This window comes from Pygoscelis adeliae, unplaced genomic scaffold (genome assembly GCF_000699105.1).
Source record: "Pygoscelis adeliae isolate BGI_AS28 unplaced genomic scaffold, ASM69910v1 Scaffold22, whole genome shotgun sequence".
NCBI lineage: Eukaryota > Metazoa > Chordata > Aves > Sphenisciformes > Spheniscidae > Pygoscelis > Pygoscelis adeliae.
In genome coordinates, this window is record NW_008824350.1 from 1,292,871 (window position 1) to 1,318,891 (window position 26,021).

General features: G+C 42.1%; 1 protein-coding gene across 1 annotated transcript in view; it reads right to left on the minus strand.

Moving 5' to 3' along the window:
* Positions 1–4,748: 4,748 nt before the first annotated feature.
* ZFYVE1 (zinc finger, FYVE domain containing 1) overlaps positions 4,749–26,021 on the minus strand; it is a 26,922-nt gene continuing 5,649 nt past the window's right edge. Inside the window, exons 3-12 of the mRNA XM_009319185.1 lie at positions 16,469–16,973; positions 14,321–14,535; positions 12,065–12,171; positions 10,981–11,089; positions 10,306–10,403; positions 10,085–10,202; positions 9,536–9,706; positions 8,576–8,756; positions 7,948–8,061; positions 4,749–6,865 (exon numbers count right to left, since the gene is read on the minus strand). Coding sequence (XP_009317460.1) covers positions 6,642–6,865; positions 7,948–8,061; positions 8,576–8,756; positions 9,536–9,706; positions 10,085–10,202; positions 10,306–10,403; positions 10,981–11,089; positions 12,065–12,171; positions 14,321–14,535; positions 16,469–16,973 — 1,842 coding nt within the window. The 3' untranslated portion in view covers positions 4,749–6,641. The remainder of the gene's footprint in view (positions 6,866–7,947; positions 8,062–8,575; positions 8,757–9,535; positions 9,707–10,084; positions 10,203–10,305; positions 10,404–10,980; positions 11,090–12,064; positions 12,172–14,320; positions 14,536–16,468; positions 16,974–26,021) is intronic.

Consider the following 26,021-nt stretch of genomic DNA (forward strand, 5'->3'; position numbering starts at 1 on the left):
CTTGCTTTTCTTTTCAATTTGAGAAAATACTCTGCAATTTGTCTTGATTAGTTACGTTAATTTGGGGCATTTTCTGTTGCATGCACAGTGATTAATGCATACAGCACAAGTTTCAAAAGCATTTGCATTGACATAGTTAATAACGCATACTACAACTAAGCATCTGTTCAGGAAATAGAAATGTAGCTAACCCCATCCCACTGCAAACTCCTAATGTTACATCTGATAACTAACTCGGAGTTGAGTTGGAACATACTTTATATTGATATTCTTGCTAGTCAACATGTGTGGTTCAAACACTTGCAGGTAGCAAACCACAAGGATCATGAACTCCCTTAAATCAGAATTAATTCCAAAATATAAATTAGCATTTAAACTCTTTTCAGTGCTCTTAACACCTGTAATGCCTGTTCTGCAAGAACAAGACTGTGCAACAATTGTGCCCAGTTACCGTGGGAAACACAAAGTAGGAATTGTGGCAGAAAGGCATCTTACATAACTGAAGATAGTTCCTTTTCTTTGTTCCCTTTTAGGCAAAGCTTATAAAACAAAAGATACTCATTTGCTTTCTGTTGTTTCCAGGAGCCAAATGCACACACATGTCCCTGCAAACCCATTCATGCAACTAGTACTTTTGCAGCCAACACTTCTAATTAAGCCTGCAAGAGCAGTATGAAAGGAGAGGGGAAGCAGGGCAAAGAAGAGAGGCGATTTGGCTTCAGTGACAAACAGCAAGCAGCCTGCAGGCAGTGGCTAAAGTATACTAAATCAAGCATTTCATTATGCAGCAATAGCTAGGACCCTAAGGCAGCTAAAAAGTAAGGAACTGCAGCACTCTTCCCCTCTGCTACAGTATCAAAATAGTGTATTTCTTTCCCTCAGCAAGTACTGAATTTAGTAGGAAACTTCAGAAAGGCCAGACCTGCACTCTAAGATAGGTTGCAGCATCCCCCATCCAGCAGGCACAATTTGTTTGGTCCCTTTTGCTCACTGGAGCAAGGCTCAGAGCGGACCACCAGGCTCTCCTCACTGACCAAACTGCCAGTCCCTCCCATCGACACGATTGTTTCAGAAGCCGCAGTCTCACCCTCCTTCTGTTCCATATCCTGCTGCTATTAGTCATCTCTCAACCCTGATTAACAAGGCTCTTTCCACATAAAACCCTTTAGGTCACATGAGGCTCTTAGACATAACAGGTAGAAACTTAAACTTCTACAGTTTTAACGTGAAGTGTCTAAAGCAGGGAGGCGATTTGCTTTTGGGTCTTGTGTGGTGGTGGGGGTTACGTCTTTCTGTTGACCCTGATTTATTGCAGTACATAGCTTCATGCTCATTCCTCCACTATTATCCTGATGAATACTGAAACTAAGAGGTTAAAAAAAATCAATTTACTATCCACAATTTCACTCTGGCATTTTACATTTTTGAGCTTAATAGGGACCTATTCTAACAGTACTAGAAAAATCAAGCATTCGTGAGAAGTGAGAATTCAAACCAGAATGCGTACATCGTCTCAAGATGTCACCTTACAGTAGCTGCTTTCAGAAAAGTTATAATTTGGCAGTGGACGATTCAGCTTTGGTTCCCAAGCCTTCAGTTGCTGGTGGCTGCTTGCCAGTGTACTACATAGACTGTGAGCTGAATCAAGCAGCCAATACCAACCCAAAGTACTTTCCAGACGGGTTCTGGAGAGAGGGGCTGGGGGTCAAAAGATGCTTGACCCAAGTGTTTAAAGCACTTCACGAATTCATTCCATGTTTCAAAAATGGAAGCCAAGGCACCAAGTTGATAAACTATTTTAGGTAATGTCTGAAAGTATAATCAAGATCACCTGCCTTTTCTTGTTCAAACAACTTCTTTCCTGTCTGCAGTTCTATTAATATCATGGTAGCTGTGAAGCACTCTGATGTCTTCCTGACAAGTCATCATCTGTACATTGTCATACACACACTACTGCTTCTCTCCAGTGCTGCTATAAAACTGCCTTTTAAGCAGAACCAGAAAGATTTAGCCAGCTTTTCAAAATGTCAGAAATCAGTGTGTTTCAAAATCTCCAGACATTCTTGACAGAATTTCTGCATTGCCACAATTGAGACATTTCCTACATGAGTACTTATTTTTTTTATATATCTATAAAACTTGTATCTGTATTGCTTTATTTTTTGCTTGAGTTATATCCAATAAAAATGAAGTTAAAAAGCTGAATGCACTTTAATTTTGGCCGAAGATAACTGTCTAGCTGCCGTTCTAGTTTAGCTTTGTCTTTGTCACATTATACTGTTGATTTTGAAAGCCCTCATAGTAAGTTTTTATTTATTTTGGCATAGCCATGATTTCATTGTGATGTGCCTGCACTACAAACAAAAACATCTTATGACATACTATGTGGTGTGACTGACAGAATATACATGTCAACATTGCTTTACCAAGAAAGAGTGCTCAGCTAAAGCGGGGGTGGGGACGGGATGCAGACAACAAAAACCAGACAGTTCTATCACTTGTCCAAATCACTCTCTGTTCTCAAATTACTGGCAGGCAAAGACATATCTGTTGGTGCCAAATTATATTACAGCCATCAGCAATAAATCAAATGCAAGGACAATGCCACAATATGTGGAGTTGCAGTGACTGACAACATCAGTTGACAATGAAACATGAAAAAGAGAGGTTGCCAAATGAAGTGAGATAGTAGTACTTAAACCTCGTTGGGCTGGTTATGCTGGAAGCAAAAAGATGAAGAAGAGCAAAGTCTGTATGACCAGGTGAGAAGCCAGAGTCCTGCAATGTTAAAGCCCAGGCTACCCAAAGCAACAGGGGCATTTGTGAATGTCTCAGCACAGCCACAGAAGACAGACACCTAGCATAAACGCAGGGCAGATCTAACATAGTGATGGTGTTTATTTCAACGACTAAACTTCTGTCGACATCAAAAGCTAGCAAGGGTTGTCATGTTTTCCAGAACACAACCAAAGGTCCAATTCCCAAGTGACACAGGCAGGAACATACGGAATACCCTGGCCAACTTCAGTGAGTGCAACTTCACCTGCGAGGAACTGGGCAGGCGGATGAATGAGCAGGAAAACCAATGGGGGGGCGGGGAAGTGAAAGACAAAGCAGTTTTTCGTGTTCAAGTAGCTACGTGTTACAGCCCTGCTGTTCTGCCATCTGTTTCCCTAGCTGCAAGTCTCAGGTGCAATGTGCACCTGGTATACATTTAAGCCAAACTTGGCCTAAAGGTTTTGGGCAGGGAGTCTAACTAAAAGTGTGCACATCTATATGAAGCTCATGTAAATCTGCTTCACAGAAGGAGAGGAAAACCCACATCACCTGTTTGAAGATGAATCTTTATGCTGAATTGGCATAGGTACCCACAACGGAAATAAATCCATGACAATAGAGCAATCATATCAGACGTTTTTTCCTCTACAAATCTATGCTCGTTTTGTGGTGCTTTGGGTGAGGAATTGGTTTTTCACTGGGGCACATCTTTGCACTTCAGTTAATTCACATGATTCTTATTTTACTTCATGTTTTTCATAGCATTTCCTAATCAGAAGAGGTGCAGAGGCTGCTTGATCTGCCAATAATCAATCTGACATCGCTTTTCTGGCAAGAGATTTACATCAGTTAACTTCATTCTGTAACTCAGAACATGCTTTTATCATGCCACGTCTCAGACCAACTGAATTCATTATCTTACCAAGACAGTGTGCTGATTTTAACTACTGAAATATTAACATTACAGTGAACTTCAGTTGATCCAAAGGACACACTGTCATCCTGACCAACTGCAATTTCACGGTAATTAATTCGTCTTCAGTAAAACACACACAGTGATCTTCTGGAAATTTCCTGGAAAACAGTCCCCTCCTATCCCTGGCCTTGTAAATAAACAAACAAGACTATTTCACAGAGGAGCTGCATTAGAGCGTCAGACCCATCTCATACTGCCATTATGAAACACTCGCAGTTTGGGGTTTTACAGAGCTCCAGCAAGGTTGCTGTTAACTGCTGACAGGTTTTGCAAAGACACTGGTTAGATGCTACAAATACATCTGCACGCCAAGCATCTCTCCCAAGAGTTTAGGAATAAAACTCTCACAGGTTTCTACTGCTAGGATTAACCCTTGTCTTCAGGCTCACAGTCCCACCCCAAGCACAAGATGCTCCCATGTTACTTGCTTTAGCCATTTTTTTCAGGATTTCCATTCCCTTCATTTAAGTTTCCTGTAGAGCTTTCTGTCCACAGACATCATTTAGAGCCCTTTTGTTTTTTGAATCCTAATGTGTTAATACCAAATAGACGCATATTTTAGCAGAACCCAACACTATCCCCTAAATAGCTAATCTATTTAATAACTATATTCTATACTCTGCGTACTCACAGCACCCAATACTATCAGAAAAAAATAAAAGCTCTTGGTGTACAGAAAACAGCAGTGAACTTAAGCCTTACAGATTTTTTTTTCATTTTGGAAAACAAAGAACCCAAATAATCCTCTCAACATTGTCCAGAAAGAGTAACACCAAGCCTGCTGTAGTTCAAGCACCACGTAAGATTTTGCTTTGTTGAGCAACAGCATAAAAGATTCAGCTCCAGGATAATCAACCAAGAATGAACTCCACATATTGACAGGTTGCTAAGTTACTAAGATTGCATATATGCTAAAAAAGTTTAGACAATATTTTCTCTTTGACTGCGTAGTAATTCTGGCTGTGACAAGGGAAAAAAAAAAAAATCAGACAAGTTGTTGAAACAGATGCCAAAGATTTTATACAAGGAATGTCATGGCTGCTTTCTCTTTGTGCATTAACATGGTAGTAAAGCTACATGCATAAACGGCACACAGGGCACAGCCTACAAACCAAGAACACATTGCTCACCCATTAAAAAAATAAAAATACTTTGAAGCACAGAATTATGCTGGTTGTGCAGAATGTCTTTCAAGAGAGGATTTCTACCTACTCGTGCCCTCCCTTGGGCAACTGTCAGTTTATGGCAGACTTGGCTTACAAAAACATTAGACAGTCCCCAGTAAACTTGGCCAGTACCGAAGGTGTCCTGGAACGTCTTCCAAGTCTACTTCCATGTGTAGGCTGGATGTAGTTGCGAAGGGGCAATCACTTTCTGAGTATGTTCTTTCAGAGACAAAGTGAGAACCGCTTGTTACAAGGAAAAAGTCAGTACGCTTGTTCAGAAGATAAAGTCTTTTATAGCAGTTAATTTAATAATACAGTCCAGATACAGGGTGTTGGGCACTCATCTACACAAGAGCACATTTAATAAGCTGGGGAAAAAATACCACAGTTCCAGGACATTGCATCAAACTCCAGCCATTCCAAGAGGAGACAACTCTCACGTGGTGGAAGAATTCTTGTCTACATAAGCTGAGAAGGGAGAGTTTTAGGCAGTTCAATCCACAATGGTCTCTTACTTCTTACAACTGGAACCACAAATCCACAGTACAAGACAGTATTAGTTAGGTTAAGTGGTGCTTTTCATAATAAAATCAGTGAATTCATTGCAGTCCTTTAATAAAAGGATGAAGTCCAGTGAGTGCCAGTTGCTAGGAGCAAAGAAGAAAGGTTCCCATTTTCCAGGTGGATTTGTAAGTTCATATTATTAGAAAAAAGGTAAGTCAAATCTGTGCAGTTTCTGTGCAACCACGCCCAAGAACACAGAGGCTCCAGAGACTCCAGGATCACTTAAAAAGTGGGGGAAAAGAAAAGTCATCACAACCCAAACAACTCAAACTTCGTATTTCAGAATTGCCTACATAACTTGTTCTCTTGTTCTGCTCTGGACAAAACTTTTAACTGCATCAAGCTGGCGGAGAAACTTGAAGAAAACCTGAGTACATGAGAACATTGTCAGGGAGAGCAAGTCCCTGCTACCTTTTGATCTGGTATTGAAGTTGAAACGGCAAAATCAGAATGCTTTGCCTTGTGCCATATGATCTGCTTTACCTTTCAGAGCTCTAGCAGTCTCTACCAGGGGGTCTATTTCAACTTGATACCTCTTGCACTGCAAGACCACCGCTCATATCACAGTTCAAACAAACTTGCTAATGAATCTGGGTTTAATCTTCCATGGCCAGAAGTACGGCACCTCCAGATGTAGGGTTGGTGGAATTACCAGCTGTAATTCACGCATCAACATCGGAGATTTCCTGGCAGCACAGAGTCCAAACCTTCCTCACAGGACATCGTGATCAGCAAGACGTTCCAAAAGAAGAATCAGAAGGCCATAAGTCTGATCCAATATAGTAAGGAACACCACCATCCATCATTTGAACTAGGAATACTCAAAGCTTCATAAGCCAACCGCATTCTTAATATACTACATTATACATATATAGAGATATATATATTTTTTTAATTGGAATAAAATACACTGGATTTTGGTTTGCTCATTTACAAGGGAGCTCCCTCCCTTCCCCAGTTAATTTGAAATTAAAACCTAGAGGTTGAACATAAGCTCATTCCCAGCGTTCCAAGATGGATATAACACGAGAGGAGGCCAGAAACTGGAAACATGCACTCTGGCTGCAACAGGTTAAGAGGTGAAAGGGAGACCAGATATTTTCATTTGTAACCCTGAGATCATAAGGAATTGCAGAGATCTGGAGAAGAGCCTGGGGTTAAAGGTCACCAGGCTTTTTATTGCAGTTAAAGCAAACTCGGACTGGGTGATCCCATCCACGAGAGGGAAAAACGTGTGAGCATTCGTCACAGAATCCCTGGCCACAGGCCCGACAGTGGTGTTTGGAGAGTTTGATACTGAATTCCTTCCGGCAGTTGTGGCAGTGCAGGATTTCATGGTCTGGTACCCAGTATGCAGGTCGGGCAGCATCTTTTACTAGACCTATGGAGGAAGCGAGGTGGGGGGGGGATGAGAAAGAGGGAGAAGAAAATAATCTGTGAACACGAGCATGTCAAGAATGTACTCCAGTGGAAGTACTCACACGCTGCAAGTCATACCACTACCATGAAGGGGAAGAAGACCTACTGACAGAATACTTCAGTGCAGCAGGTAGCCATTTAGGCCACTCTGCCGTTCTCCCACATCCTGCCTCTCTTCAAAGGGATAGATTGTTTCTCCTTAAATGATGGCATCTTCCCTTACTCAGACTCTTCCAGAGGTTGAGACAGTTGCTTTTCCCTACCTTCAGTTTCAGCTATGGCCAAAACAACACAGTCACCAAACATTCAGAAACACATGTACTGTCTGAACTGAGAAAGGGGATTATTCTTCCTTTCATTGAGTCAGACAACAAACACCCACAAGGGTGATGGCAGGACACACTGCAGGCAAAGCAGTGGAACGAAGATCTGCGCAATGAGTAGGAAGTCAGGTCCAACAACAGAAGATTCAAATGCGAAGTGTTCGCTGACATACCTGAACTACTACCCAGCACATGAAAGAGCAGTAAACTTTTACTATACTAAGCTCACCATTAAAGATCACATTACTGATTACTTTCCCATTATTACCAATCTGGACAGCTTCAGATTCTCAGCCCCCCCTTGCACGAGTACCAAGTACCATCAGTATCCATGAACACACTTAAAAGGCATTCAGCATCTCTGGACGAAAACCAAACCTGATAAAATGCTTCCTAATCAGCCAGTCTTTAGGGAATTCCAGCTGGCAGGTCACTGCAGTGATGCATCAGGAGAGCATGAATTACTCAGAGCTTGCTGCACACGGATTTGAATGACAGGGAGAAAAGAAAAGGTACGAACTGCAGAAATGGTGTGCTGAAAACCAAGAGGAAATATCAAGCAAGAGAGGTGCAGGGGGCTGTAGAACTCTCAATCGACAGTGGTATCATAGCGGAGGTGCCAGCTTGTCACACAAACTCTTGAAGTTTACTCAGAAGTTTTGCTCTGTGAAAACAAAAATGCCTCTAGACAAAAAATTCATCAGAAGAGAACAGAGCTCACCTAAGGGAATGTCCATGGCTGTCACCACTGCTCCAAGAGTGTTCTGCACAGCTTCCCCCACCTTCCTGGCAATAAGTGTCCCCCCTTCCTCATCTGAAGGCAGCTCAGCCACATCTGCATGAAACAAGAGTAAAGGGCTCAACACATAAGTCCAGCACAATTTCTGCCAAATTTCAGTTAATTAGCAAAAACCAGCAGCAAACCCAAAAGGCAGCTTGGAGCCTCTCCTCAGCCTTGACTCTAACACAACCCCAATCTCAGATTGCAGAGTTTTCACCTTCATTTCAGCAATAATGGACAAAATACATAGTCGTCTGCTGAAACAGCAGCGTCCCTGCTCTGATGCTAGCTCCACACCATCAGCAGGTGCCAGAAAGACAAAGTAAAGATCCAATTAGAAAATAATTTTGTCAGGGGGTCAGATATCTGGTAGCTCATTGCAAGGGTCATCTTCCTGCCAAAAGACATTGAGCTCTTGAGCTTCCCTACTAAAAACTCTGTGCCAAAGCCCAGTTTGAACAATGCTGCCTACACCCAATGGGAATGGTTGTGATCCAGAAGCCAGGGACAAAGACTTCAGACTAACTGTTGCCCAGGGATAATTCTGTCACAATCAACTCAAAATTACCTAACTGGATGCCCCTGTTTTCATAGCAGGTGTCACACACGCGCACTGGTGCTGGTCCCCAGCCTCGCTCAGGCACTGGACGGGTCTTGGAAGAACAGCCATCACAGAAGCCCTCTCCACAGGCCCGGCAGTGATGTTTAGTGTCATTATCTTTAAAAGGTGTGTTGCACTTATTACAACTCTAATCAGAACAACATAGAAAAAAAAACCTGTTAGTTTGACCTTCCTGAATAGAAAAATAGAGAGTAGACTCCCAAGATGGCAAGACTCAGACTGAAATTGTGAAAAATATAGTTACACCCAAGACTTGCGTGCTACCAGTCCCATAACTTCACCCTAGGGAGGTGATTCAGACAGGTAGATGTACAGTGGTTAAACCAATAGATAGCTATGATCCCTTCATTCACAGTCACAAATAATTACAGCTACATCATGCAGGGCTGAATGGTGGTATTTTATCTTTATGGGGGGTAAGAATTCGGAAGGCAATTTTCATTGAAGAAGTGTCCGTTTCCTGCAAGACACAGCAAATCCTTTTCTAGTTTAATTGTTGGGCCCAGCTTTTTGCATCTGGTATGAAACCAGAGTTTAATGTCTGCACCTATAAAAACAGCACTATCAACTGCAGTAGCGAGATTTAAGATGTTGATTCTTTGCTTTGAAGAGCAAGTTCATGCAAGCCAGGATTTTCTGTGATACTGCTGGGAGAGGAGGTCACAAAAAGTACGGAGAAAACAGTTTCTTTAGCAGGGCTGGGCAGAGTCTCTGTTCATACTTTCTCTAGCTGAGTCAAGAATGGGAATAGCTGAAAGCATTTCAGTTTTCTCAAAATTATAGGAGAAGGGCTTGCTGAAATAAAACAAGAAGCATTTGGAATCTGCAAAATACTATATTACTTAAAGGGTGAGGAAAAGGGTTTTTAGCTATGCAATACTTTTCTCTACAGCAGCTGCTATTTACCAGGATCTGAGAGTTGGGTCTCCAGTAAGCTGGGGCAATCTGGTCTGTCAACCAGGAGGTCACAGCTTTTGTGGGTCCCAGGCTAAGTTCAGATACTGATTGTGCCATGAAATTCATCCCATCCAACAAACGCTGGGCTGCATTGTTGTTGTCTTTCAGAAATCCATCAGTCTGGAATGAAATGGATATTCATTTGAGAGTAGAAACAGGGAAAACTCATTTTTTTAGAAGCAGACGGCTCTGTGACCCACTGCTCCTGTTAAACTGGAGGGCAAGCATGAGAAAAAAATTCACCAGCCCTGCTTTGAAACATGGGTAGGTTTTAATGGTGTGTCATTCACATGAAGTGGTCATGAACTGGCAACTTAGCCATTTCAAGATAGCCAAGAGATGACTGAAAGCCCTTGCAAAGGTTCTTTTAAACAGCATGTCAATGAAATTGGCTCTAATGAAAGCCAATCCATTTTCTCCATCAATGTCCAGAAGAACCAACATAAACATGTACGTGGCTGCACACATACACAAAGAGAGTCCAGCAACCAGACTTACCCCTGGCCAGACATGCTCAATTTCTGTCCTCACTACAGTGTTCACAGGATCTTGGTTGCCAAACCAGTACTGTCGGCTGCGGTACACCACCCCACAGTTGGGACACTCAATCACGTATCTGCAGAAGAGGAAGACAGGTTACCTCAGTGAGAGACTGAAAGTCCAGAGCACCAGGCAGTGTAGAGGCAATAGAGAGCAGAGATCTTAGCTGCAGTACTCACCCTGACCAGGCATACTTGGCAAGGCCCAGCCAAGGGGAGTCAGTGGAAGCAGAGGTTTTTGGCACCACGCTGACCTCCATCCCTCGTTCATAACAGGCCTATAACACAAAGGCTCAATTAAAACTGCATTCTTGGGAATCCCAGACTCCAGGTCTTGCAGCTGTTTGGCCACGTAAAGCATACAATTGGCATACAGTGGTCTCCACAGCAAAAGGGAGCACTCATCAGAACTGATTTAAAAACAAAACAAAACCAAACCTACTATCAATAATGACATCAGTGAAATATTTCTACAACAATAAAAACTATGATGGTAGCTGAAAATTTTCCTGTCTCCTGTACACATCCTTCAGAAAAACTGGCTAATACCAAGCAACGGGCATAAGCAAATCAGAAGAGTAACCACATCAAGTGTGTAGAAGGTCAACATCACCCAGGCTGTGAGCAGCTGGGTTCACAATTTAGCTAGCAAACAACACATAGCATGCAGAGCTGATGACCTCTCCAAGCAAAAATACAAGTTCAATGGGGATCAATTTTTCTTGTCAAGGCCATGAGCACCTCTCCCATTTGAAAAAATGCAAGAAGACAGGCACAAGCCTGTGACATTCCTCATTTATTGGGCCATCCTTTCCTTCTCCATTCTTCAGACCTTGTCCTTGTGTCGCTACTCACCTTGCAAGTGTAGACCCTGTTATCATACTGGTGAGAATATCTGCATCGACTTTTGGATTCATGAGGGACTCCTTCCTTCGCATGGTTCATGCTCTTCTTACAGCCACACCTGAGAATGCAAAAGCAAACCATGAGCTGATGCTGTTAGATATGGGACAGATGTCACCAAGAGTTCATTTATGTTACTATCTTGCATTTGTATAGGCTTTGTAACCCCAAACCATTTTCACAACTGTACATACAGCAATGACATCATTTATCATTGAAAGGCAGGCTCTTTGGAAGGAGGTGTAGCAACTGTTTCACAGTACAAAACAGCACCACACCACAGTTCAGTGCAGGAAATGATCACGGTAGCCAATTTAAATTTCACAGAGAATTTTAGGAAAGACTAACCAAGTTTGGAAATTGACCAGGACAGAGTTAACACTGCAGCCTTTGCAAGGAGCTGCTAGAAATTCTCTAATGAGCATAAAAGAGCAGGAACGTAGCACTATATCACATTTGAGAGAAAATGTTTCCAGAAGTATAATCAGCCATAACATCACGCTGCTATAGTACCTCACAGACTCAGAGCACTGACTGCCATCTACTGCCCTTCCAGACTCAATCTTTGGGCTCTTCCCAGAGAGCTACGAGCCAAGCTCTAATCAAACCTAGAGCTCCTCTTAGATCTAGTCACTGAACACAGCCCAGGCCCATGATGATGTATGCTTTAGGATTGTTTATACTGTTTAGGTAATAAAAATGGCAGGAAAAACCATCATAGGAAATTTCAGGGGATTTCTTTAGACACTCCTTTCTTCCTGCCCTGTGTGCACTGGGGAAAAGATATGGGCAGAACAGGTTTGTAGCCATACACAAAAATAGAGTAGGCAAAGACCATGCATCCAGCTGGAATGTGGCAATAACAGCTGTCCAATTCACATAAGAGTTGGATTTCAAGCAAATTCTGCCTGGAAGTACTAGCTGATGATAGGTGATGTCAGGTGTCAAGATGTCACAGAAACTTTACGTTCTATGGCTGCAGACCAGGGCAGCACTATCTTCTAGAAGGATGACGGTGCATTTCTCATCTACTTACCCACAGCTGAGGCACACAGAGGAGCATGTGAAATATTCATCTGGAAAGAAAGAGCTGTGAGCCATCTGGTCATCGGGGATCTCCCCACTGAACCGGTCACTTAGAGCCTGTCAAACAGAAAAGAATGAACTGGTAAGGGACCGAGAGCAATGCAGACATTTTATGAAAGCTTCTGCAAGCAAAGCATGGGTTCCTCTACTGGAGGGAGAGGCAGAGAGAGAGAGAGAGTACACAGCTAACAAATAATGTCTTACTAACCTGGAAACCAAGACAAGGATTAGAAACCAAGCAAGACGACAATCTTGCACTTGTATAGAAGCGAACTGAATGCTTGTAAGGTACTTACTCTTCTCCTCTCCTCCTGCCCCTACTTTGAATTTTATAGCAGAAACGTGTGGTAGAAGATTGCATCCACCTCTGTGCATACAACCCATGCCCAAAATAGCAGGGTGCTTGCTAAAAGGGCTTCGCATTCTGGAAATTTCCAGAAGGAAACTCAGAGTGTCATTTCTCACAGTACGTGAGGACACATTCTTTGCCCCTCAGCTCAGAAAGTGCTGCCCTGAGCTTTCCTCTGGCCCCTTGAACAATTGCTCTTCTCTGGTGAAACTGCAAGACTGAGACAAAGGGATTTGTTCCCTTTCCTGGGAGCATCTATTCTCAGATTAAGTCAATCCTTAGCCTTGACATACTTAACTTTTTCAGTTCTTTTGGGTGTTATGTTAAAAAAAAAAAAAAGTTAGCACTGGAACAAAGCAGATAGTTAGGGGTTTTCTTGATGGAGATATTTGAAGGCACAAAGTCTAACTGAAACTCTTCCTACAGCTGAGGTAACTAGAGTGGCTGCCTTTCTTTCTCTTCCTCCCTCCCTCCTCCCAGGGAGTCGGGGCGGGGGAGCACCTCTGCTGTCTAACAAGGGTTGACTGCATATACACACAGACGTACATATAACTCTCACCACAGCTTCTCTCAGGTAAGATCTCTACATAGACATCTGATTTCACATAACTTCAAAGAAATTATCTTTAAGATCTCTTTCAAGCTTGACTGATACTGGCCAATAGATTCAAAAGTTAGAGGAGATGGGCATAGATCTCTAGCAAGCCTTATGTCCTCAGGAAGTGAAGCAAAAAAACATTAATTTGTAGTCAGTAGTGATCTGAACACAGGAACCACTTTACTGAACATGAATTTAAGTATGCTAGCAGCTATATCTGAAACTGCATTACTTGATTATTGCAATAAAGTCCTAGAAACTAAACAGGAATTAACCACTCCAGTAGTTTTCCCCTTGCTGCCTGTCTGCTCCGTAATGCAAGGGACCGTGTACATGCCACCCTGACACTTCCTTCTGTGCTTCAGCTACCCCAAATACAGAGCAGCTGGAATTATCTGTTCCAACAGCTGTGACTAACATCAGAAAAGACTGCTAACATTACCTTCTTCTGCAGATATGCCCCAGCTCTGCCCACCCCTCCCTGATGACAGCTGTGCTCTTCGGGCCAATGAAAAGATGATGCTAATCACGTAGTAGTAGCAACATGTGGAAACTTGTAGGACAGACTGCAAATTTGAAGACCCGAAAATCCCTCTGACATCCCAGCAAGGTGAACCTTCTAAGAAAATCACCAGTGGCTCTCTCCAATTCCTTTTCATCAGCCTTCTGATCTGATGCTGCACCTCTGAAATGATACATCATTTGACTTGATCCCATCTCATTTGCTAGCTACCAACACATTTCCTTCTTCCTTTTTGCCTCCTAGCCCTTGGGTTACACTACACTCAGTGCTAGGTTTTGCCAACCATTAACTCCCTCCAAGTCTCTTGCATTCCCTCCCCTTGTGCTGAGGCCATCCTTAGGAGTTTCACCAATAATTCCTTCTGGGCCTCCTCTCTGTCAATCACTGTCATTAAGTGCTTGTCACTCACAACATCAGTTATTTTTTTCTTTCCCAGTCAGTTTCTTCCCAGGTCAGTTTTTTGATTTTGCTCTGTTTTGCTTTTCAACTTTTCTTGACCTTTCAGGGTCTTTGCTAAGATGTTTGTTTGTTTTAAAGTAAAAAAAAACCCAAAACTAGCCAGCCTATCTGGCTGTTACATGAAAATCATCATCTTCATGGAAGACTTGCTTCATCTCCAGATAGCCTCAAGTCTGCATCAGTGGTTCGCACGCTCCACCTTTATACCTGTCTACAACTGACAGTTACTAGCAACAGCGATACAAATAAAGGTTGTGACAAACTCATCTCCACTTACTTTTAGTGCTTTGTAGATAACCCCAGGCTGTCTAGGTGACCGAGTGGTATTGTTCTCCAGCTGCTGCTCCACAGCTCGCCTAAGTCCAGAGAAATCTGTTGGAGGATTGTATGTCCTTGTTCCCTTGTAGTGGATTGAGCTGAAAGCCTCAGGAAAACAGCTTAGCTTCCGAAACCGATCCTGAATGAGCTTCTCGGGAACCTCAGAAGGATGATCTATATATAAGAGTATCAGCAAGTATATGAACAACTGACTGTTTAAAATAGTATTTAAATTGCACAGTGCTTTCATATGCAACACAGTGCTAGTTTTTCTAATTAAACCTTCTAATACATCTGGAATGCACTTCTTATATTTTACAAGTAGGAAAAGAAACAAACTGTTTCCAAAAGCAGTCTCTGTTTTTTTGATACACAGCTTTAGATTCTAAGACCAAGTTCCACAGGCAAAACCAGAAGCACTTAGGTTTGGAAACACAGATATCCAGAATAAGAAGCAATTTTTGACGTAATATAAGGAAACTCCATATCAGCACACTCGTTAGCTCTTCTCACCAGACCACAACTTGGTATAGCTAGTCACACCACCTGATAAGTGGAGGACATGAACTTTACATGGGCTGCTTATTCTCCATGCCAACCCTGTAGCAAGGAAGACCGAGCCTCTATCAACTCTTTGTACGTGGTGAAGCACTTCAGAACTGGCCACATCAGGTCAGACTCCATAGAGCTGACCACATTCTTCTGCCTGCTTCCAAGTACCTGCTGCACATTTCAGAATAAGGCAGGCCCCTTCTTCCCTGCCCTAAACACACTTATCTCTATTATCCATTGAGACAGATTGTTAGAGCTTGCTGCAAATCCACCTGCTAAGAGGTTTCTTTCCTATTCCTACCATGAGCAGAAGTTATCATAAAAATATAAAACTTTTTTACTACCCTGACTTTGCACACAAGTGCAACTATCATTATGGGTCACTAAATCCGACCTGCTGAAACAGCAAATTTCAACAGCTATATGAAATTCTAAATTGCTGATCAGCAAATTGGTATGTAAGAAAAAGAACTGCCTTGGCAGGTAAGTTAAAAGTAATTAAGAAGGCACTCTAATAATAACCAGAAAGAATGCCAATTTCTTCTACTAGCTCAAGATCTCACTGGTTAGAAAAGCCAAAATGAGAATGTGGGCCAGCAGGGAGCTGCTGTGGTATTACACGGCAGAAGACACCCAGATGTTCACAGACAGCAGGACTGAGCCTCAGCTGCTGCAGGCCAATTCATTAGGGCTCTTGCTCATCAAAGCATCAGAAATGGACAGAATGAAAAGAGGTTTCATCATGCCTTTTGAAACACGGAAAAACTGAGGCCAGGAGAAGAAATTTACATCCCTGTACAGTCAAAACCAAAACGTGCCTGGACTTCTATGGGACAGTGCATTTCACTCAGACATACAAATAAAGTACACAATTTAAATATGCATAATCCAGTATGGCATGAGCCAAGTTGAAAGTACTGGTGAAGAACACTGAAAGCAATGGGAATAACAGTGTGCCGGGCCTGCTGCTTTGGCCATATCAGATACTTGCACAGAGAAAAGTGGCGCTAAACCATCAGCTCTGTGCTACCACAACCTCAGTCCCAACCTCACACCAGCCTCAGAATGACATTGATCTACAGAATTTAAAATAGTAGAATGAGGGTACTGTGAGTATTGAAGCTCATCAATTTCATTATTCTTGTCCATCCTAGCTTCCACATACAGTTTTATTTTATGTTTTCTGCAATAGGATCCTGCATATCCCTGCCAAAATCTCAGGGTGTCTCAGTTTTCACCTTCGCCTGCCATATCACCCATGCTCATGATCTTGCATGATGACCCCTCCTACGGCTGGCAGAACTCCCATCATGACTAGCCAATACCAATGTCCAGCTGACTAAGAGGATTATTCTAGCTGATCTGGGGTAGTCAGATCGCTGTCAGGGAATGCTCTGCTATTTCCATAGCCTGGCTCCCACAGTGGAACAAATGAGAGCACAATCCAAACCACATCTTCTACATGGTAGTAAAGAACACTGAATATTCAATGCAACCTGATAATTTATAGATAATGTTTAGCACATTGTAATTCAGTTTCTTACTGCCTACTCACCAGAGCCCAGTAGCTTGGTATACACAGTCTCGTGAAAGATGATGACACCTGGACCCAAAGTTGACAGAGGAACATCTAGGCCACAGCGGGCTGTGGTAGCTTTTAGCTCCTTGGTGAAATGTTTTAAATAAGCCTCTGATGCATCACCAAGGAATTTGAAGAGATCATTGTGGAGCCTGTCAGCACGAGTACGGTAGATGACAAGGTCAGAGATGGCCAGGACCTTCAGCAGCAGTCGTGTTCTCTGGCTCAGGTTCACAGTGGCCCCCAGGAGGCCCTCTGTATCAATTACCACCACTTTGCAGACAGGGTCATAGGCTGCCCAGACTCCAACTGTGCAAGACTCTTGGGCTGGAGACGTCTTGAAGACTTCCCGGCCATAGAAGAAAGTGTGGTTAAGGGTGTGAGACTTGCCATCCCCCGTGTTCCCAAAGATGGACACTACCTTTAGATGCTGGTCAGGACTGCAGTCCAGTTTCTTAATAAAGTCTTCTTCATTCCTTACCTTCCCCCCAAAAAAAAAAAAAAAAAAAGAGAAAAATATATCTATGCAGTTGGAGTAGACAACACTGAAAACACAGCTGGTTTCAGGATTCATAAGATTAATGAGTGTGATTACTTCCTGTTCAGATTTCATCATAAGTTTCTGAAGCACCAAGAAGTCTAAAGCAAAATATTAGAAAGCAGTTCTGTAACACGTACACATCAATGGGATTTAGGCTGTTCCATCTCATAGCTGTTTTGGAAGTGATGCCTCACTTTAATTACCTGTCTAGTGAAACCTCTTGTACTTCACCCCATTCCCCTGAGGCAGTCCTTTCAGAGAAGGGAGCACAACCCTACTTCCAGGTCTCCCAGAACAGCTACTTGGAGCATGGCAGACACTCTTAGTAGCATTGGTCTCCTGACAAGCATCCAAATTCAGATGCAAAACAGGGGAGTGCTTTTGTCACCTTAACTTGGCTCATCCACAGAGGCTGAGCACCTGTTTAGGAAGAAAAAGCTCCTCTGTGCAGCTGTGCCACATCTATTCACAGCCTGTTCCACTCCCGCTGCTCTCCAGCTGATAGATCCTTCAGCTGGGAGGTGGGGCAGAGAAGAAGAATGCAAAGTTGTGCACCAGTCAGGTGGTCAAAGCAGGTCAAACTGGCATTTACAGAAGTGCCACGACTACCTCAATGATCCATTTCATAATTTACTGTATTGTACTTTCATTAAAAAAAAAAAAAAAAAAAACACACAAAAACAACCACACACAAACACAAAGCCAAAAGAGAGTAGACAGCCTTCAGCAGGTAGCTTCTCTTTGGCTTCACATAGATTAAATGACAAGTGTTATGCTATTCAGGTAAGAGAATAGGGCATTTTCTGTTCAGATATTAGAGCAACAGGAAACAGATAAACAAGGAATGAAACAGGTTAGGGGTCTGTACAAGACCCTGCCTTGTTTTCATTGCAGAATACGGCCTTGGCTTTCAAAGGTTTCATGCTTCTGGCTATGGTTGTTTATCACTTGCTTTTTCTTCTTCCAACAGGTTTTATCCACGTGTTATGTGACAGAGAAGAATATGAGAGAGGCACTTTTTGAGAAGGATTAAATTCACCTCCTCCATCACGATTCCCTCCTCAAGGAATCCCTGTCAGCTGAAAGGAGCAGGGCTTCCATCCCCTCTTGCCTGACTCCTAACTTTTGGAAGCTCCTTGGCTATTTCCCCCCCCACGAGTACAGTTGGAAGATCTCATGATATATGATCCACAGAGGCCATGAGGTAATAAATGGTTTCTTTGAACAAGTTTATTATTAGATCAGCAAATTAGTTTAAGACTCAGCCAGCCCCATTTGCTCTGGTCAAATCTATCAGCAGCATCCAGACTTTGAAGGAAAATAAAAAACAGCCAGCATGCCAAAAAATAAAAAGTAACCTGTGTGCCAGACTGTGGTTGGGAACAGCGTTCAGAAACAAAAACTGTGGACTGTAGGGCTGCAGTAGCTTCTCACGGGACTCAAAGCGTTCAAGGCAGCCTCACAGTGTGGAAGAAAACAGGAAACAGAAATCAAAATGCTCTCAGAATCTTTTCTAGTGTCTGTAGGAAACCATCATGATACACTCAAGTTACATGTGCACTAGAGTCAGTCTGCTTTTTTGGTAGCTGTGATTATTAGCTTGTCATCAGGAAGGTAGTTTAGATGACAGATACAGTTTCTCTTAGTGTCTCTGGAGATAATCTCTGTGGATTAAAGGAAGTTCTTGGTTCAAGGGATAGCTCCTAAAAACATTCACAGATTTGATAATATAATAATGTTATGTGTATGTAAGAAAAAAGGAATATGATAATTTCTTCTCCAGATTGTTTTGGTTTTATCTCCCACCTCCCAAGCTTCTTACCATAAGGGTGGCAGACCCTCTTTATGCCAGAGTCAGTGCCTGACCAGACCCGACCATTCTGGTTATGGGCTCCCTGGACAGCCCAAAGAAATATCAGTCTTCAAACAGCTGCTTAAGTATTGGCAGGACAACTAATAACCAAGGTATTTCAGACAGCACTGGTTATTATTCTGGTAACAGTTTGGGAGAGTACATGGAAGGGGTTGAGTCAGTAATGTCAGAAGACACAAAGGACAATAGGGACCACAGGGATAAGGGTAGCTCTGCAACGCATTCCCACCAGTAAGAAACAGAGTCAACTCACACAAACTCCACTGCAGCTGAAATTGTCCCAAGCTGAGCTAATGCAAATGTCCACACCACCAGCCTTCTTTCACATTCAATGTACTTTAACAGCTGCTGAAGCCAGGGCAACTTATTGTGGGAAGACGAGCTGGATTGCTGAGCCAGACAGAAGAAAAGTTGATCCAGATCAATAATCCAGATGACTCTAGCAGAAAAGTTACTCTGAATATCAAATCAGATACCCAAAGCACTGAGCTGTTATGCCCTTCTAAGGCTCTAGGCTCTTTCAGACTTCCTTGCAAGACAGAACTCAGGAGTGATTTGAACAAGCAAGTCACCAGGAGCACAAGAATGTATTGAAGTCCAACTAGTCCAACGTTGCGTATCACAGGACTCAGTAATGGGTGAGAAAGAACTTAGACATGAAAAGAGTAAATGTTTCCTAGCATGCTTTACCAGCTTTCAGTAGTCAGATGTCAAAGGACTTCCCGAGCAGAGGTTGCATCTAGACGCTCACGTTTGGTAGAGAACCAGTAGATCTATCCTCTAGAAGGTTGTCTAACCCCTTTGTAAACCTAGTCATAGTTTTGGATCCTGCAACATCCTGTTACAATAAATTCATGCATGGGCAGGGGGGAAAGGGGGTAGAAACAAAACCAAGAAACAAACCAATACGACAACAATAAAAAATGCCTTCCTTTTGTTGAATATGCTTGTATGTCATGGGTGTTCCTTGCTCTTGTGTGCTTGTCATCTTTAACCACTGCTGAGCACAGGGATGATACTCTCAAAGAACCATCCACAACAATCCCCATATCAGTAGTCAAATTTACTTCCCTTGAGCAAGTTCCTTTAAGACATTTAAAGTCAGAGTGGGTGTAATAAGTGTGTCAAAGTACTAATCCCCATTGGGCTCAGGTCCCACTTTTCCATTTTGCTTCTCATCTCTAAAGAAGTTTGCATGGTACCACCTTCTGCTGCATGCTCAGAGGACTCATGTTTCCATAGCTGTGTCCACTCCCATGTTGCCCAAGAGCTCCACATCTCTGACATGAACAGCAGAAGGTAAATACAAAACCTTCCTTAAATTGCACAGCAATGCCAATTAAGAATGAAAACCTTGTATGTCTAACCTAAGACAAGAGGCATATCTCTCCAGCCCCTTCTCTATTTTGCAATTTCTAGTATCAGAGACTCATTTACACTTTTTTTTTTTTTTCCAGACCTTAGAAGGAGATTCTCTTCTAGAAAGAATAGTTTTTACTCCGCCATGGGTTAGAATCATGGTTAGCCTTCTTTTATAGTTATAACTACATTTCTGTTAGCAACTGTCATCCAGCCCCCCATGCGGTCACTCCATCCAAGCTGAGCTGAACTGAAAGTGAAGGTCTTCGGCAGGAAAAACAGGGAACTTTACAGCTAAAGCCCTCTCTAAGGAAGACACAAAAACTCATACCACACTGCCGTGGAACACATTTAGATCTGAAGCCTCCTTGTCACCCATACTTGGAAATCTATTATACCTAACATAACAAGTTTCCTAGATCCAAGCCATCATAAAAGTAGAACTGTTTAGGAAGAGACAAGAAACAAGAACTGCTAAAACGACATTCCTGCCTATGAATTTCTTGGAAACAATGTTATTAAAACAGTAACATGTTAAAAGCTTAGGAACAAAATCCATAAAATAGAATGGAGTTTCCAATGACTTGTACTCATACAACTTTAACTCTGCCTCCAGGCAAAACAAACATATTAAGTGAAACAGACATTTTTATCACAGTTTTCTCCTTTGAAAACTCTTTATGAACCCTTTAAGGTTTGCTAATATTCATGAAAATGGTGCACAAAGCTAGAGCTGTGCCACGACGACACAATAGCTCAAAACAAAAATCAAGAGTGCTTGGCATAGTATTCATCAGAGCGCCTTCTTTGCTAGTCTTACGCTGTCATTTTGACTTACATTGGTACTTTTGTTGTTGCATTTTGAAATCTTACTCTTTGCTTGACCTGATTTTAACAGAGTATTTTTAATAACTAAAATATATTTTCTGCAATCAAGAAAGATACCATCATATAAATAATTAAATTTATGAGTCATTAGACTTGTCTGACAATCAATACACGACAGTATCTTCTGATACACAACCACTAAATCAATAAAGAGGATATAAGTTTAACACACTTTTCAACAAATGGAAAAATAAGCTACACAATTTGTAACAGCACATCCAACTATATACCAGCATAAAATTGCAAACATCTGGAACAAATCAGTCTTCAAGTACAAGCAGTCAAAACAATCAAGTGGAAAAAAAAAACCTTTCCCTTAAAGCATTACTTAACACTGGCAATACAAGCAATTCTGCTCACAGTTCTGAAAACATTTAAAAAAGGTAATGCTTACAAGAATTCAAACTAACACCTGAAATCAGAGGGAAAAACAGCAGAGCAAGCTAAAACAAGATCTGCAACCTTTTAAGCAGCCCTGAACTTCCAAAACACAAAACTGAGGCAATTTTAGGTAATAGATCTTAAGGACAGAGTACCATACCAAGCATTAAACCTGAAAACAGAACAGATCTGTCAGATCAGCCCACCTCAACACAGACCAGTTCTTTATGACGCAGCTTCTAAATTTTGGCAGTTGTGTTTTAACTCTAAAAAACTGAGTTCCTATCCAGAGGTAGATTCACACAAAAGTCTTATGGGTGCATGCCTAAAGCCTAAGGTCCTACCATTAGGTCATTACATCAGAATTTCAGTGTACATTGAAAACAAACAAGAGAGAAACCTATAAAGCCTATAAGACAAATCTGAGAAGAATAACCTGCACCACAGTACAGTGCTGGGACCAAAATTCACATCTCTGCAGAGCTCCCCACAATCACTCCCAGAAAGGCAGTGCATGAATGCAAAGAAGTGCAGCTGGCTTACCCCAGCAACTCAAGTGCAACAGGCTATTAAAAAAGCAGCTGGAAACTCCCTGCTTTTGCCCCAGGAGAAACACTTCTTGATATTCCCAAATGTTTCTTGCTACCAAGTGAGAAAGTATTGGGTAGCTCCCTGTGAGGAAGAGAAACTCTGTGTATGAAACCCATGACATCAGTAGAGCCATGAGAGGGGCTCTAGACTATCATAATTCAAACCCTGTTTCTGCTAAGATCATAGACTAATTCAGGCTGGAAGGCACCTCAGGACGTCATTACTCCCTCCCAGCTTTTAGAGGCCTCCAAAGAAGAGAGAAGATTTTGATCATAAGCAAGTGCTCAAGAATAATCAAGACTGACTTATAAGTACAAGCAGCTCTAGTTTCCTACCTTAGTTTGTCTTCTATACCTTTTCTTCTGCATGACTTCCCATGGAAAATGGCATTTATGCCATTACTCAAGTCTTCCACATATAACTTAAAATCCATAATCCAACTACATAGACATATTTGATAGAGAAATAAGTGCCTCTGAAACATAAATTTTCTAAAAGTTTGATGAAAATAAACAGCAGAGTAGAAAAGAAAGACTAACAACCTTTCTGAGGAAAAAGCTTGTCTCTTGTTCACTCCACACAGCCACCAAGATACAGTACTAAACTGAGCAGTCACGCCCATACTTCCTAGCCAGTAAGCATGTTGACTAGTGCATGACAGCACACATACTCCTTCTTACACAAAAGACAGAAGATGTGAATAAGCACTGGATAATGGGAGGCAAACATGTCAGAAATTAGACTTCATTAATTCTACTACTCAAAGATTTACTTGTTACTATGTAAACATTTTATGGTAGCTTGGAAGAGTTTTCCCAAAAGGGCTGTGTCAATGGATTAGTTTATAAAATTGTGTATGTCATACCAGTAGTTACAATCTGGTATTCAGGAGTAAGTCATTAATCATTGACCCAGCAAACACGTAAATATATTTATCGTTATTGCCCTCAGTAAGGTCCTAGACTTCAGCCCAGCTGACAGTGGACATCAGCTTTTTCAGGATCAGAGTCCTACAGAACCTCAAGCCCAAACTGAGTGACCTGACACTGGATGCACGGAGGGCAAAATAAAGGAGGGGACAGACACACCCTGAGGATTTAAGGTTAGATTCCAACACTCCTCCTCAGCTTCAGCTAGTTTTGGTCTTATTCCCCATACTGGGTGCAGGTCTGGCTCAACCAAAGGAAAGCATTTCTATTAGGGGTGTTTTCTAAGCTGAAGGTTTTTGTACCTGCTTATTTGCCTTCACTGCAGTACCACCTATGGGTTCAGTTGAGATTTGTTCTATTAGGCTCTATACACACTCATGAAAATAGTGTCCCTGAACTGAATATCTTTTTCGGACCAAAGTTATCCTGTTCCTTCCCACAGCTCTGGCAAAGGAATTCAGGGACAGTATTTTCATGGGTTTGTACAGAGTCTAACAGAATGAATCTCAACAGGATCTGCAGGTCCCTGCTATGAAGGGTAGAGGCTGCCCATGTCTGAAGCCCTATTACAGGACTCTTTCCTGAAAGAGACAAAAAGGTGAGAGTTAAATCCTGCTTAACAACCCTACTCAAAGAGAAAGACCCTATTTCAAAGGTTTTCAGACAGTGGTGGAAAAAACATAAAGGGATGGGAGGTAATTCAATTGGATTGGATTCCTCCCTAACTCAAGAGGCAGTATTGACTGAAATATTGCTAGTACCAGATAAGTTACCCTTGTAGATGACAGCTGAGTTATATGAAACTGCTGAAAGCAGAAGTAAGACTAGACAGCCCAGGAACCTGTTTGCTAGCTGAAAAACCACTTTTGCAAGAACTCAAAACTAATAAAAACTTCAAGGTAAATGCAACTGCTGCAGAAATAACACAGTTTAAGAGTGTCATCTAACTCTTAAAGAGAACAGTAAACAATGAAGCGGAAATCATTATTCTGTATCCTAAGCACCTTTCAAGTTCTCCATGGATGTTAGTTTGGCCACACAGCTACCAATTACTACCCCAATGTCACAGCTGTAGCAGCAGAGACCACATCCAAGTGAAGAGACTTGCCCAGAAGACAGCAAGTCAGTGAGCAAGTTCATGCTGTAACTATTAGTCTTCCTCAATACTAAGGGTAAGTAGATTACCTGTGTGGACACTACTTTATACCACTGTCCTTGTTAAGAGGGGCATTTACAAACTTACTTGTATTACAGTTCCACTCTTCCTAGAAAATAGTTACTCTGGTTATTTTCCCAATTGCAGGGTGTTTTGACAGGCAGGCCAGAGGACTGTGAAACTTCTGACTTTATGCGATCCTAAAGCAAGGCATTAACGACCCACGTAAAAAAAAAAAGTACAAGGTGTACTGCAGCAACATCTGCCTCCCCGTGACCCCTGCATTAGTGAGAAAGTGAAGGAGATGGAAAGGACAGAAGGGCTGAAGGACAGCAAGCTGCCAGTTCCCTTTTTTTTTTTTCCCCTCCTCAAATGTACCCCAAAGCACTCACATCCTGCTCCTGCTGGCAGCACCCAGGAGCCCAAAAGGATTCATTGGATAAAGTGGAAAGAGGGATACAGCAAAGGAAGCACTAGAGCCCTCCCTTCCTCCCCACCAACCCTATTTAGTTCAGGAATTGAACTAAGTTCAGGAACTCCTCAAATCAAACACTGGGTAATTCCAGAGTGGCTTGCTACCAGCTTCTCTCACCCATGACATGCTCTCCTTTGCTTCCACACCTGCACTCATTTCAGCATATGGACAAAAGAGACAGGAAGCGAGCAAGAGATTTGACTTTAATTACGGCCCAGGAGAGCTGCATCATGAAGAAGGTGCAAGAGCAGTTCCAGGGAAAAGCAGTATTTGTAAGTGGCTATGTATTATTGGATACAGTGTCTCCAAACTAGGAGACAGCCTGAGACTATTAAAGGAGCTATGCATTTGTTGAACGGATGGCTCCTCTCCCATCATCTAAAAATACTCTTCAAAATACTGGTATATGTCCAGTGGAAGAAAGAGCACTCCTAACCAGCAATTGCTAAGTAGTTTTTCTACTACTTTATTCCAAGGACAGAAAAAAGCACACTTTAGTGGAGGAGAGGGAACTGCAAAACTGATAACAGACTGGGATGGGAGGAATACTGAAAGATAGCAAAGTAATAAGAGAAAAATTCCTGGAGTGTAGGACAGCAAACTCCCAAAAATACTTTGGCAAGAAAACCTCTCTGAAGCACAGAGGAGGAAAACTCATCAGTAGTACAGCAACAGTGATGAGGGACAGAAATTACATATCCTGATCCGACAGATCACACTGACCTAAAAAACTTGGATCCTTCTACACTTCCTCCTCCTCCTTTACATCCATGACAAATATACCAGCTGTGACTCTTCAGTTTACAGGATACGGACTAAAATTCCCAGAAGCTTACAGCTGACTGTGCTACCCTAAAGCACAAACCAAAAACATTCCCCCAACAGCAAATCAAGTAAAAGTGCCATAGGAACTAGTACTATTTGCTATACAAATACTTTTCTACTACAGCAGCAAGCAGTAAGACTTAAGAGATTGTGATCTTCTCTCAGGAGAGAAGACATAGTTAGCTTGCATTGACTGACAAAGAATACTTGACTAGAAAAAGCATTCCTACTAACTCTCCATTCTCTCATCCCTCAACTTTGGCCAGGCTCAAATCAGTAGGTAATAAGGAAAAAAGTCACAGTACTTTCATCAACTTTACAGTGGGAGTGAGAAAAGCAAAGCAGCCAGCACCCTAAAGAGTTAGCACTCTGTAACTTTTTAACAAGAGGGGACAGAGGAGGACACATGGATTGTTACGCTGTTAGAGGCTGGTTAATGATTGTATAAAATGGTCTGCATTTAAATAAGGGCTACAGGCCACTCTGTGTCATCTAAACTGACTGCAAAGCA